General features: G+C 44.2%; 1 gene segment (V, D, J or C); it reads left to right on the plus strand.

Moving 5' to 3' along the window:
* The first annotated feature begins 496 nt into the window (after positions 1-496).
* On the plus strand, positions 497-1,403 carry LOC103608469. The segment is given in 2 exon segments: positions 497-520; positions 1,059-1,403. Coding segments are annotated over 2 exon segments (369 nt in total).
* Positions 1,404-15,497: the final 14,094 nt, after the last annotated feature.

Consider the following 15,497-nt stretch of genomic DNA (forward strand, 5'->3'; position numbering starts at 1 on the left):
GGGCTGACTCAGCCAAGTGTCCAGCCCAGCCCCTGGCCTCTTTCTCTGTGCTGGGTAGTGACTGCAGTCATGGTGTGGCCATCATGGACCCCAGCACATGGCCATCAAAGAAAATTATATTATTAAAAGTTTCATGCTGATTAATGATATTCAATATCATTTTGTGTAGTCAATATTATTTTGTGCTTGCATGGTAACCATTGTAATTGATTTTTTTTAAGCTGGGATATCTAATGAAATTGGAGGATTAAAGGAAGGATTGGAAATGTTTACACTTTGGATGCACAGGAATCACGTTATGAAAGGGGCATAAAAGAGTCTTTTTGTCTTTCCCAGTAAGAATCAGTGTACTGAATAAGGCACAGGGCACCAGTTTTTGCAGAGTCTCCCTGGGTTCTGATGTACTCTGTCATATATCACAGGATGGAGAGCAATGGGCAGGCCAGAAACTCATGGAACAGCAACCATGTTACAATGTAACAAACTCTCATGCGTGATGAGAACCACATCAGCGGAGCAGGTACAGGGAAAGAAAGCAGGGGTTCTGCTGGGATCAGTGCTGGGAAGTAAGAAGAAGAGCCTGGGTTTATGAAGGAGAGTTGGGCTGCACCAAGACAGCATGGAAGGCAGGGGTTGAAGGAAGGTAGATCTGGGCTCAGAAAGTTGGGGACACCTTTTGGAATGTTTCAAATTCACCAAGGTCTCTTCCATTCCATGATTGCATGTCAAATAATTTTAAGTACAAAAAATGCATACAGGCACTTTAAAAAACACTATGTGCCTCACCTAAGTTTATAATCACTTATATGAACAAAGTTCCCCTCATGACAATTTTCCTTCAAGCTTTAGGGTAAATGTAGACACTTGGGCTGTAGAAGCTCACAGATCTGTCCCCAGACAGGGCTCAGGTCTCTGGGGAAGGCAGAGTTGGGGCCTAATAGAAGATGAGATTGTGGGGTCGTCTCCTTTGCCTGGTGACAGGTCCCCAAGGTGAGTGTCTCAGATGTCACACATGTGTCTGTAGGATGGTTGTGACTGCACATGACTTACAGGGATAGATTTTCCTTGTCCCAGGTGTCCTGTCTCAGGTGCAGCTGCAGGAGTCAGGCCCAGGACTGGTGAAGCCCTCGCGGACCCTGTCCCTCACCTGCACAGTCTCTGGTGACTCCATCACCAGTGGTTATGATTGGAGATGGATTCATGAGCACTCAGGGAAGGGGTATGAGTTAATGGGATATATTAGTTCTGCTGGCAGCACAAGTTATGCCCCATCCCTCAAGAGCCTCATCTCCATCATCAGAGACATGTCCAAGCTGCATTTCTCCCTGCAGGTGAGCTCTGTGACCTTCAAGGACATGACTACATATTACTGTGTGAGGGACAGTGAGGGGAAGTTGGTGTGAGCTCAAATACAAACCTCTCACAGGATAAAGGAGGGGTCTGGGCTGCAGAGGGCGCTCAAGGCCCACCCAGCTCCTGTGCCCCATGGAGCAGGTGCAGAGAGGGGATCGGGGTTCCTCTTGGGATCTGAGCTTTCCTCTGCTCTGCTGACTCCCAGATGTCCCCCAGGGTCATTTCCTGCTTTGTTGTTTGTGACTCTCTTTTCTCACATTCTCACTGCAGGCCACACAGAGTGAAGTAACTTTCCTCATTTGTAGATAAGATGTTCCCATTCACTGAGAACTTTATTTTCTCAGGTGTTAACATGACCTGCGCTCTTTCCTGACTTGCAAGTCATTGTAAGGATTCTTATCTTCCCCTGATCAAGAATATTTTTCCCTAAAGTTTAGCTCAGTCCAGGTCCACACTGTCCCTAAATGGTCCTTTTTTCTCAGTCAAGCCCGTGTCCCCACACTGTAATAATCATTGTCCATAACCTCTGCCCATAGTGTCTCTGTGATCTGTGAGGCACTTTAGCCTCTGGATCCTCATCCACACCATGCACACTGGTGTTCAGGATTTGTCCCCCTCTCTGTCCATCCCTCTGTGTTCTGGAGGGAGAAGCCGCTGCCTTAGGGGCAAGCGTTCTGCTCATATTTCCATGTGGAAGATTCAGGGTGACAAGCACACTGGTAGAAACCCATCAGAGTCCTGCTGGGTGAACTTTTGGTCTGCATCCCTCAAAATAGCCTTGGGAACTGTGTCCTAAGATGCATCTCTCAGCTTCCATGGGAAATTCCATGGGGACAATGAGAGCCAGCTGGACAGAGTTCTAATCTCTGCCCACTCTCTGCTGTCCCCTTGTGTCCCTCAGACACTCCCCTTACTTCCCTGTCTGTCTTCTATTGTGTAAATTCTCACTTGATCTGTCCCTGTACTCTCAGCGCCATGTGTCCAGGGCCCTGCTTAATTACTGTCAACTCTCTCTTCCCTGTGCAGGCGCAGATCAGAGGCTCAGTAATGAGGCTGAACCGTGATGGCAGAATCGTCATATGGTGCAGAGCAGGGAAACTGTGGCTTGTCTGTGTTTCAGGAAAAGAGGAAAAACCACATGCAGAGTAGGTGAGACAACAGTATAATCCCAGGAAGAAATATGGGCATTGCAGAATCATTAATTAAAAACTATGTCCCTGCAAAAGACACATATAGGGGATGACAAGACAATGCTCCAGCTGAAAAAGAAGCCCCCTGATGTCCTTGTTTTTGTCTCTTCTGTGGACTAGGATTTTGTAGATTCTTCTTAAGTAGTGTCTAAGGTGCGTGTGGTGTTTTAGCTTTTTCAGTTATTGCACAGAAGCCCTGTTGATGTGGGTAAGGTGTGGGGTAGGGGAAGCACTGCACAGTCCTATGATGAGTTCTGTCCTTTAGTGAGCTGTGTCCTGAGCGTGACTTTCTCAGGTGCTCTTCCTTTACCCATCTCTTAGGGGAGACTGGAAAGCTCTCAGTGTTGGGGAAGGAATTGGGTGTTTCTCTTCTCTCAGGTCAGTTATGCTCTGATGAAACCCCGTCCTATAAGGATCAGCTGAATTAGTTTTTCCTGTGGTCAAGTCTTCTTATAAAGAAGATAATGCCCTGGCATACTTCCAAATGGCATCTTTCCCCCTCTCTCTGCTGGGAACATGAGGACTCTTTTTCTGATATTTTCTTTGAGAATATAGTTGGAGCCTTGAGGTAGAGTGTAAAGTGTTGGAAATCCTAAGACCATTCCCCTGGGCTGCACCCAACTCTCAAATTTTCCCACCCTCAGTCTTCAGCAATTCTTCAGCTACCGTTCTAGTTTTTCTACCCCTTTCCAGATCTGTCAGAGATTTCTGCTCATGAGTTTCTGATCAGACAAGCTGTGACCCTCTGCATCTACCTGACTGCATGTATTGCTATAGACAATTGTATTGCTAGGGCTATTCATAACTAAAGACAAAATGTTTCATTATTTAAGATACACTAAGGTTTCCATTTGTAATGTCAGGACTAGAGCTAGAGTTTTACAGACCCTTCAAACACATCGTTCAGACTGAGTCACAGACCCCTCACTTGCTGGACTGGGACAGCAACCTCTCCCATACCTAGGACACTCACAGGCAGTTCCATGCTAGGTAATTGGGAAGGATCCTGGGAGTCATTGGCAGACAACAGAAGCTCAGTCCCCAGCTTCCTCAGATGGGGGCAGCTTCCTCCCAGAAGTTTGGGCAGTCAGAGCAACAGACTTCAACAGCAGTAGTGGCCTCCCTGTGAACCCCTGGGGACATCCTGGGGTCAGGGGAACTGTGGATCTGTGCCAGTCACCCCTAATACTCAAGTCTGATAACCAAGGACACCTGGGTGCCCACGAACAATTATGCTAGATAATAAAGAAGGAACACCTGGGCAAACATGGATATTTACAACAAATGCTCAGCATGATTCTGAACATCTGAGGGGCCCTGAAAATTAATATTAACTTTCCCTAAACTGCTTCTTCCATTTGGGGGACAGCAGTTCACCCTGTGACTTCACTTCTTTTACAGATGTAAGAAGAGTTACTGACTTTCAGTTCGTTCAGTGTTTTTCTTGTTGTCGGGTTGGGAGTGATGACGTCCAAGGTGCTTATGTGCAAGACCTGAAGGCAGACCTCCTTGTGTCACACCTGGAGATCAAGGACTGTGTGTGTGTGTCCTCATGGTTGTTGCTTCTTTACATCCCCTTGTCACATTGAAGGTGTCGAATAGAAGCTGTGCTGGCAGCTGTGCTCACCTCGTTCATGATTCTGAGGGACGCCCTGATCCTTTACTACTGTGTGGTCTGAGAGAGGCTTTACTTCTACTTCAATTTTTATTAATATTGACTTAACTGACAAAATATTACCTTGACTGACAAATCATGATTGTATTCATTTATGGGAACAATGTGATGTTTTGATAAATGTATATAATGTGGAATAATAAAGTCAAACTGACCAGATTATTAATCACCTCACCTCATCATTTTTGTGGTGAGACATTCAAAATTTACTCTCTTTGCTATTTTGAAATGCACAATCTATTATCATTGGCTATAACTTCTGTGCTATTCAATAAATATCAAATATTCATCCCTTCTTGGGGGGAGGAGGATATGAGGGGATGTTGCTCATCTTCACTTTTGAATGAGTATTTACCTGAATATAGAATCCTGGGCTGTGCTGGCTGTAGATTCCAACACTTTATATACTTCAAACCTCTTGGTTTTTGTTTGCATTGATTCTGACAAGAAGCCCCCTGAAATGCTTACCGTTCTTCTTTTACATGTGAGCATTTCTAAACCTAACTGCCTGAAGTATGTTCTGTTTTAAAGTGATAACATTTAATATCTTGGTCATAGGAGCGTGAGTTTGTGTGTGTGTGTGTGTGTGTGTGTGTGTGCACTAAATTGCTCTTGCTTTATTTATCATGTTGGTGCTCTGTAGACTTATTAATCTGCATTTTTATGTCTGCCATCAATTTTGAAAAAATCCTCATCCATTAATACTTTCATGTTTTTATCAAAGCATTAGAGTTTTCAATATACAAGTCTTTAACTAATCTGGTTAAATTTATTCCCAAGAATTTCATTATTTTTCTCTGATACTACTTTATATGGAATTGTTTTACTGATTTATTTTTAGACGATTCAGTGCTAGTGTATAGAAACACTACCGATTTCAGTATGCTGATTTTGTGTCATGCAATATTACTAAATATGTTTATTAGTTGTCACATTTAATATGTGCAGCCTTTAGTGTTTTTGTATGAGAGATCATGTTAGCAAACAGGAGAAATTTTTATTCACTTTACATAAGTGGATGTCATTTATTTTATTTCTATTACCTCAATGTTGTGGTTAGAACTTACAGAATCTATGTTGAAGGGAAGAGGTGACAGAGGATGTTGTCTTGTTCTGACCACATATAAGAAATGTAAACTTTCACTGTTAAGCACGTTATTAGCTGTGGGATTGTCATATATGACCTTCAATATAGTGAGGGATATTATTTCTGTAACTAATTTGCTGATATTTGTTATTGAAAATATGTTGAAATGTGTTAAATGCTTTTTCTGCCTCTATCGAGATGACCATATGCTTTTTCTCATTCATTCTGTAATGGCACTTATCATATTTATTTACTTGATTCTTTTGAAAGGTCCTTGCAGCCCTGAGATAGGTGCTACTTCATATTGGTTCAGACTATATTATAAAGCTAAAATAATCAAAACAGCATCATGATGACATACACACAGACATATAGACAAATAGAGCGGGGAGCCCAGAAATAAAACCAAACATTTATGTTCAACTGATTTTTAATAAAGTTGCCAAGAATACACATTGGAAAGAGCACATTTACTTCAAAAAAATTGTGCTGGCCAAAATGTATATCCACATGCAAAAAAAGTGAAATTGCACCCTTACACAAAAATCAACTCAAAATGGAATAAAAATTACATTTAAGTCCTGAAACTACGAAACTATTAGAGTAAAACTTAGAGGAAAATTTCTGCAACATTGGTCTGGGGAAAGCAGCAGAAGCCCTAGAGGTGACACTGAACTGTTTGAGAGAGACACTCAGGACCCACTGCTCCCAGGGTCCGACTCCAGGGGCAGGTGCAGAGCAAGTATGGAAGTGAGCATACTTTTTTTCTGGTAGGGGTCTGTATTTTCATTTTTTATAAGCAAGTCCATGCCTTTAAACCTACTTTACCATGCTACTTTTGAATCTAAATTTTCCTTAAACCCCGGCCTCTAAGAAAACAGATCGATTACTCCAGGGTCTTCACCATTTCCTTATGTGGAATCTGCTGATCTACACAGATGCATAGTCCCCGTTTTTTATTTGTACCTTTTCTCCATTTCAAAGTCATTGTATGTGATGTAATTAGATAGGATTATTCACTGTATGCAACTGGATTGTCACAAGAGCAGTTCTTACATATATTGTATTACAATTACACAACCTGTAACTTATCCCTGCTTATTTTAAATTTAAAAAGACTAAAAGAAGTAATCAAGTGAAAATACCAATTTGAAATTGAGAAAGGAAGTGTTCCTAACAGGGTGTGACTAGGATCCCAAAGAGGGAAGCTGAGAGTCATACAGTGTCATTCCCAAACAGTAGAAATGAGCCAGCACCAGACAGTGGCACCATGTGCCCAACTAGTGTTCAAAGTTGCTGTGATCCAGTGACTTTCAGGTGCCTGGAATTACTCTTTGAACAGGATTGCCTACAGTGGTCATCCTGAATGTGACTCTCCATAGTTTGTTGGGTGAAGGGGAGGCAGGGCACAGAGAGTGTCCATCTCACATGCCTACAGATGCAGGAGGAGCTGCACTTGAGAAAACACCACTGAGGAGTCACCTCTGACTTGAAGCAAGTGACAAGTTCATGAACCTTAAGACTGAGTCTGATGTGACAGTCAAGGCTGACACTGGAAGGGTTGGGGCAGGAGTGTGAACATAATTTCTAAATCAGACTGAAGAAGATGGATTTCTCTAGAAATATCCCCAGTTAGGGTTCTAGTCCCACATGGCTTTGTCACATAGTGGGTGGGGGGAGTCATCTTCTCTATGTGTTTGCCTTAGTGATCTGTCTCTCAGGAACAGGATGGGGTACAAGTCTTTCTCAATAAATACATAGATATATATGTATATGGGTATGTATATGTTTATACTATCTCTCTCTCTCTCTCTCTCTCTCTCTCTCTCTCTCACACACACACACACACACACACACACACACACACACACCACAATGACACATACTCATATCTGAGTGTCATAGGAAATTCTGCCTATTCTGGAGGGAGCCAACAACAAAATCCTAAAAAATTCCAATTATGTCACTTGAAGTCACACATAACAGGTTTGTGTGCAGAGAGACTGAGAACACCTGCTGATAGACAGCATCAAACACCAGACACGGTCAATGGAGCACATGAGGATCAAAGGGTCATGGACTTTTCCTTGAACCTAGAATCACCTTAATTTAAACATTTCTTCATGTGCTGTACTGTCAAGCCCTCCATCTTCCATCCTCACTTATCTTCATATTTGTCTGGAAACAGGAAGACCATGCACTGATGCACAGAAGAGTCTCTGAGGTTCTCTCTCCCCAGTTCCTCTCAGCAGCACAAGGTAAAACGCTCTGCCCAGACAAGGACAGACAGAGACCGTCCCCTCTGCTCCCACACTTATATCCTCAGGGGCCTCCTCATGCAAAGCAGACCTCAGTGTCAGGCTGAAAGGCCAGCCCTGGGCTGAGCAGCCCCAGTCTCCTTCCACCAGGAGCCCTTCATCAGAGCATGGATGTCTTGGGGCTGCTCCTCTGCCTGGTGGCTGCTCCCTGCTGTGAGTGTTCTGGGGATTTCAGAAAATGGATCTGGGAATGTGGTGGTTTTAGTTGTGATCACTATCATGACTGATACTGATGCTTCTTGTCCCCAGGTGTCCTGTCCCAGGTGCAGCTGCAGGAGTCAGGTCCTGGCCTGGTGAAACCCACACAGACCCTGTCTCTGACCGGCTCTGTCTCTGGATTCTCTTTAACCAGCTATGGTGTGAACTGGATCCACCAGCATCCAGGAAAGGGGCTGGAGTGGGTCGGTGCGATATGGAGTGATGGAAGCACAAACTAACGGTGATGCTTCTTGTCCCCAGGTGTCCTGTCCCAGGTGCAGCTGCAGGAGTCAGGTCCTGGCCTGGTGAAACCCGCACAGACCCTGTCTCTCACCTGCTCTGTCTCTGGAATCTCCTTAACCAGCTATAATGTGCACTGGATCCGCCAGCCTCCAGGAAAGGGGCTGGAGTGGGTCGGTGCAATATGGAGTGGTGGAGGCACAAATTATAATACAGATCTTAAATCCCAAGTCAGCATCACCAGGGACACCTCCAAGAGCCAAGTTTATTTAACACTGAGCAGCCTGATAGTCGAGGACACGGCCGTTTATTACTGTTCGAGAGACACAGTGAGGGTAAGTTAGCATGAGCCCAGACACAAACCTCTTCACAGAAAGACAGGAAGGGACTCGGTGTCTGAGTGAACCCAGAACACACTTCATGGAGAATTTCCACTGAGGAGCAGGTGCACAGGATACCCAGGGTTTCCTTTCAGTCCTTGGTGTTTCCTGTCTCTGTTTAGCAAAAGTCATACTCAGGAACTCTTGTATTTTTCTTTATTTGCACTGTGTGTTCCCTTAAAATGTGGTTTCTCTTACCTTAAAATGAGAAATGTAAAACAAAAATTAAATTCAATGTGCTTTTTTGTATGATTGTACAATTCACATAACATTATGTTCTCCATTTTAACCATTTTAAACTGGTTAGTGGCACTTAATGTTTTCACATGGTTTGTTAGCTGTCACCACTGTGTAGTTACACAACATTTTCATCACCTGAAAAGGAAACCTCACAGCCTACAGGTAGTCACTGCTCATTCTTCTCTTCCCAAGCCCCTGAAAACCACTAATATGTTTTCTGTATCTATGGATTTACCTATTCTGGATATTTTATATGAATCAGATTATATAACGTGTGGCCTTTTATGTCTGCTTCTTTTATATGGCATAATATTTTCAAAGTTTATTCATTTTTTAACATGTGCAAATACTTCATTTTTATACAAGTTAATAGTTTCCAATTGATCAATTTGCCACATCTGTTGATTAATTCATCCATCAGTCAATTAACGTTTAAGTTGTTCACTTTTTGGCTACCAAAAATAGAGCTGCTGTGAACATTAGTTCACATTTTTGTTTTGATGTCTTTTTTCAGCTCTCTTGGGCATACACCTGGAGGTGGAATCACTGGGTAATATGGTGTGGGGAAAATAGGTTAATTTGGTCAGGCTTCCTCGGCTTAGGTCTGGTTGGGATTCAAGAAGCACACTCTTAATTCTTCATCAACAAGTTGAGTGAGGGTGGAGTTTGTGTGCATGTTCACCATGTATCTTTCTAGTTAACTGCTATTGTGTGTTCTTCAGTTTATGAAGCAGGCTGGCCTACAGAGCTTGTGTCTAAAAATAGAACATGTTTACTCTGCTCAGTTTTTCTTTGGACTTTGCTGGTAGCAGTTGAATTTCAGAGTTTCTCTTTGTATTGCTTAGGTTTTAGTGTTGTGTGTCCTGAATAAAGACTATTCTTTCTTCAACCAAAGCTCCAAGGACCTTTTTGCCAGTCACCTAGATCATAGACCTGCATGTGAAGGGTTTGTGAATGGGTTTGAGGGGTGTGTGAGCACTAGAGACCTAGCCCTAGCTGTACATATAGTAGTCCTGCATGTAACATGTTATATAACTGACAAAATCATTACTACAGCACTTGTGCATTTTGCCTAAACACCAACACTATGTAAGCTTTCCAGTGTATACATATCCCTGAGGACACATTTTCCTTTAAAAAAACACACAGCCATCTTAGAGCCTCTGGAGTAATATCATGTGCGTTTATTTGCATTTCCCTGATAACTAATGAGGTTGATGATCTCTTAATTTGCTCTTCAGCTATTTATCTTATTTCAAAAAATGGGGATTCTATTCCTTGTCCATTTTTAATTGAAATTTTAATACTTTTGTTGATGAGTGGTAAGATCTCTATATACATCTTTGGGGAAGATAGAAGAATTTAGTCAGGCTCCCTTGGCTCAGGTCTGGCTGGGGGTTAAGCAGCACATTTCTTGTAAACAAGTTGTGTGGGTGGAGTTAATGGACATGTGCACCCATGTATCTTTCTAGTTAATTGCTATTATGTGTTCTGCAGTTTGTGAAGCAGGCTGGCAGCAGAGAACTCATGCCCATCAGTAGAGCACGTTTACTCTGCTGGCAGCTGCTCAGTTGCAGTTATTCTTTGCACTTTGCCAGTAGCAGTTGAGTTTCTGAGTTTCTCTTTATACTGCCTAGCTCCTAGACATGTGTGTGCTGAATAAAGACTATTCCTTCTTCAATCAAGTCTCCAAGGAATGTTTTACCAGTTACCCAGCTCATAGACCTGCGTGTGAAGGGTTTGTCAATGGACTCGAGGGGTCTGTGAGCTCCAGATCATAGCCCTATTTTTACAATTGGCATTGTTGGGAGGAATACACCATAGTTGGCATAGTCACCAGGATTATGCCACAATTGGTGCAGTTGGTGCAGGATTCTGAGCCGGTACAGGAGCCAAGAAGAACTTGGACAAGGAGAAAATGACTACTTTTGAACATGTTGTGCCCTGTGGCCACTTTCCTGTTAATCGGTATCTGGTTGCTGCTCACTGTAATGCAAGGCAGCATAGACCAGGCACTGAAGTGGAAATCCCCTTCGAAGGAGGAGGAAATGTGGCTGTATTTGAGTGTGTGGTGCCCAGTAGCCACTTCAGCTCACTCTGCTGCAAACTGATCGAGAGCTGAAGAAGAAAGCAGACTTGTTGGAAGCACAGACAATTATCCTGGAGGATGACTTGCAGAGACTGGCCACTCCAGCTTGTCACACCAGGGAAGACGATGAACCCAGTGGTGAGTTGGAAGAGACTTTGCATCCCCAGGCACGACTTGTCATGCACCAGAAAGTGAAATGTGAGCAGTCTATGTGACCAGGTGGACAACCAGTGGGCAATCCACAGGTCACCCAATTTACCACCTATGTCCCATATATCCATTTTGAGTTAGTTTACTTGGGGAGAAAGTTACAGCAGAAACAGGGGGAGCTCCTGGTTGCTTGGCTGTTGTGGTTATGGGACCTAGGGATGGAGAGTGTGATGTGCTCTGATGAGGAGATGCAAAAAATGGCCTCCATCGCCATGCACCCATCCCTGAGGCAGCGGCTCCAGAATAGCCGCAGGTATGCACAAAGGCCGGGTAATCACTCCTTAATGGCATGGGTGAGTGTAACTGCCCGAACCATGTGGGAAAATTCTGGACAACTGCCCAAGATTGTTAGCTAATGGCAAATGCATGCTGAGTTACTTCAAATAATTTGGGTGCTGTGGACGCAGCAGTCCATGTTTAATGTGAACACCTGTGTCACAGATGATGAAAATTTTACAGGCAGCATGAGAGACATAGTGCTGCAGAATGCCCCCTCAATGTCCTTTGTGTCACAGATCGCCATACTGGCCCCATACTTTGGTCATCCTATAGATGAGGTAACAACCATGATAGCCAGCCTGGTTGAAGTAGAGGATAGGAGACAAGCAAAAGGGGTCCAGAAGGTGGCCAAGACCAAACCCTAAACAAATATTTGTGATTTTATTCCAATGCAACCAAGCAAGACTAGCCATAAGCAGATATGGCTTGACTTGCTTGATGCAGGGGTTGATAGGCAGAAAATTGACCGGTAGCCAAATACAGTCCTGTTTGCCTTGTGGCAGCAATTGTGCCCTGAACAGCATTTCACTAAATATCCAACAGGTAGCAAGGTATGTTCGGTGGATTTAAAGGGTTTTTTGACTGCTCCTGAGGAGGCAGATGAAATGTTCCATTTCAATTACGGAACAGACCAAGGTGCTCGTCTTTTGGGGACAGATGAGGAACAGAGTGCTCATGTTGAGTTGGCAATGATGAAACTGATGCACTGGCTAAGGTAAGGTGGCTGGAGAGAGCTCCAGCAGCTGATGTGGCTGGGTGGCTACACTGGAGAATACAGCATGCAGGCTGCAGGACCAGGTGGTCAGTGGCTCGCCGCGTGCCACACAAACCTAAGAAAGAATTCCCCTGATGGGAAGATGAGCTCCTGATGAGCAGATGGGTGCCCCAGATGGGCAGATAACTCGTATGACAGTGCCCCTGACATGGTGGCAGGTGGATCTTGTGGTACCACTACCAAAGTCAGAGGGTTACTGGTTTTCTGTTTGTATGATCTTGTGGGGCCCCAAACCAGGCAAGATACCTATTCCTGCAACCGTCGTTTCTCAAGATGGCAAACTGGCATGTATCTTATCAGAGGGGCGAGAACTTCCACTGTTGGTAGCAATAACCCTTCTGTCAGTTTGCTCATAGTGTTCTGGCTGCAGGCACAGCACCAGAGTCGACTGGATACATACGTGCATTGGCGTGATCATCTACTGAATATGCGCTGAACTTCACATCAGTATGACTACAAGATTCCCATGGAAAATCACACCAATGATGATCACTAACTGGGCATGTGTGACTAAAGGACAGACTTACAGGACAAGCCTGAAAGACAAGCCTTAAGCCATATCAAACAGACAATAGGTTATATAAATAAAAGGGTCATTTTTACTAAATGGAAATGTTCCTAAAGGAACATCACAGAAGATTTTGAATGTGTTGATTGTACGGCAAGGGACCCTGCAGGGGTGGGTTTTGGGGAAAATAGGGTAATTTGGTCAGGTTCCCTCAGCTAAGCTCTGGTTGAGTGTCGAGCAGCACATTTCCTGTAAACAAGTTGTGTGTGGATGGAGTCATTGCACAAGTGCACAAATGTATCTTTTTAGTTTTGTTGCTACTGTGGGTTCTTCAGTTTGTGAAGCAGAAACTGGCTGGTAGAGCTCATGTCTAAAAATAGAACATGTTTACTCTGCTGGCAGCTGCTCAGTTTTTCTTTGGACTTTGCCAGTAGCAGTTGAGTTTCTGAGTTCCCCTTTGTACTGCCTAGCTCCTAGACATGTGTGTGCTGAATAAAGACTATTCCTTCTTTAACCCAGCCTCCAAGGAATGTTTTCCAGTTACCTAGCTCATTGACCTGTGTGTGAAGGGTTTGTCAATGGACTCGAGCGGTCTGTCTGTGAGCTCCAGAGCATAGCCCTATCTTTACAATTGGCATTGTTGGGAGGAATACATCACAGTTGGCATAGTCAGCAGCATTATACCACAAATGGTGCAATTGGTGCAGGATTCTGAGCCGGTACAGGAGCCAAGAAGAACTTGGACAAGGAGAAAATGACTACTTTTGAACATGTTGTGCCCTGTGGCCACTTTCCTGTTAATCAGTATCTGGTTGCTACTCACTGTAATGCAAGGCAGCATAGACCAGGCACTGAAGTGGAAAGCCCCTTCGAAGGAGGAGGAAATGTGGCTGTATTTGAGTGTGTGGTGCCCAGTAGCCACTTCAGCTCACTCTGCTGCAAACTGATCGAGAGCTGAAGAAGAAAGCAGACTTGTTGGAAGCACAGACAATTATCCTGGAGGATGATGTGCAGTGACTGGAAGATACAAAGAGAAAATTAGAGTTGTTGGAAGCATGGATGAATGTCCAGGAGGATGGCGTGCAGAGACTGGCCACTCCAGCTTGTCACACTAGGGAAGACGAAGAACCCAGTGGTGAGTTGGAAGAAACTTTGCATCCCCATGCATGACCTGTCATGCACCAGAAAGCAAAATGCGAGCAGTCTATTTGACAAGGTGGACAACCAGTGGGCAATCCACAGGTCACCCAATTTACCACCTATGTCCCATATATCCATGTTGAGTTAGTTGACTTGGGGAGACAGTTTCAGCAGAAACAGGGGGATCTCCTGGTTGCTTGGCTGTTGTGGTTATGGGACCTAGGGATGGAGAGTGTGATGTGCTCTGGTGAGGAGATGCAAAAATTGGCCTCCATCGCCATGCACCCATCCCTGAGGCAGTGGCTGCAGAATAGCCACAGGTATGCACAAGGGCAGGGTAATCACTCCTTAATGGCATGGGTGAGTGCAGCTGCCCGAACCATGTGGGCAAATTCTGGAGAACTGCTCAAGATTGTTAGCAAATGGCAAATGTATGCTGAGTTAGTTCAAATAATTCGGGAGCTGGGGACATGGCAGTCCATGCTTAATGTGATCACCTGTGTCCCAGATGATGAAAATTTTACAGGCAGCATGAGAGACATAGTGCTGCAGAATGCCCCCTCAATGTCCTTTGGGTCACAGATGGCCATACTGGTCGCATGCATTGGTCATCATAAACATGATGTAACAACCATGATAGCCAGCCTGGGGGAAGTAGAGGATAGAAGACAAGCAAAAGGGGTCCAGAAGGTGGCTAAGACCAAACCCTCAAGAAATATTTGAGATTTTATTGCAAAGCAACCAAGGAAGACTAGCCATAAGCAGATATGGCTTGACTTGCTTGCTGCAGGGGTTGATAGGTAGAAAATTGACCGGCAGCCAAATACAGTCCTGTTTGCCTTGTGGCAGCAATTGTGCCCTGAACAGCATTTCACTAAATATCCAACAGGTAGCAAGGTATGTTCAGTGGATTTAAAGGGTTTTTTGACTGCTCCTGAGGAGGCAGATGAAATGTTCCATTTCAATTAGGGAACAGGCCAAAGTGCTCATCTTTTGGGGACAGATGAGGAATGGAGTGCTCATGTTGAGTTGGCAATTATGAAGCTGATTCACTGGCTAAGGTAAGGTGGCTGGAGAGAGCTCCAGTAGCTGATGTGGCTGGTGTGGCTCTTGCTCATCCCATTCTTGCTGGGAGACACTGGTTGCCACAGGACCCTACAGAGGGTTCCCAGCCAGAAGAAGGACCTCACTGGATATGTCCCTTGGACTCCCAGCCTCCAAAGCTATTTGAAAGCCTTCACTGTATGCTGTTGTTACAGAAACTGCATCAAACCACTGGACTCCCACAGAAATGTATTATCAACGTTCCAACTGTAAATGAATTTATCTACATCTTTTTTTTATCAGTGCTAGTACTCTCTACTCAAAACAACAGTTTATGAAATGATCTTGAAAGAAAATCACTTTATAAAGCTTCAGTTTAGGGAAACGAGGCATTCTGCCTAAGCTAATCATACAAATAAGGGTATTAAAAAATCATCTTTGGGACTCAAGATGGTGACAGGTCTGGAGCAGCTGTGCCAGGAGACAGCGTGACCCTGAGAAGTGTGAGCTGTGATACCAGAGTACTATTTGCATTTCCAAGAGCAACAAAAAATGAATAAATCTTTGAACAACTAACCTACAACGACAAAAAAGCAACTACAGATTTGAGGTTTTAAGGCCGTCACAAAAGAAGATAGCTGAGAGCACCCAAGCCACACTGCAGGTTCGAGCGAGCAGCTCAAGACAACAAAGGCCAAGTAAGTCAGCAGAGACAACACAGAAACGGAGTGGAAGGCGCTGCACTGGCCCAACTCTGTGAGCTCTGTGAGT

This window comes from Galeopterus variegatus, unplaced genomic scaffold (assembly GCF_000696425.1).
Source record: "Galeopterus variegatus unplaced genomic scaffold, G_variegatus-3.0.2 Scaffold8449, whole genome shotgun sequence".
NCBI lineage: Eukaryota > Metazoa > Chordata > Mammalia > Dermoptera > Cynocephalidae > Galeopterus > Galeopterus variegatus.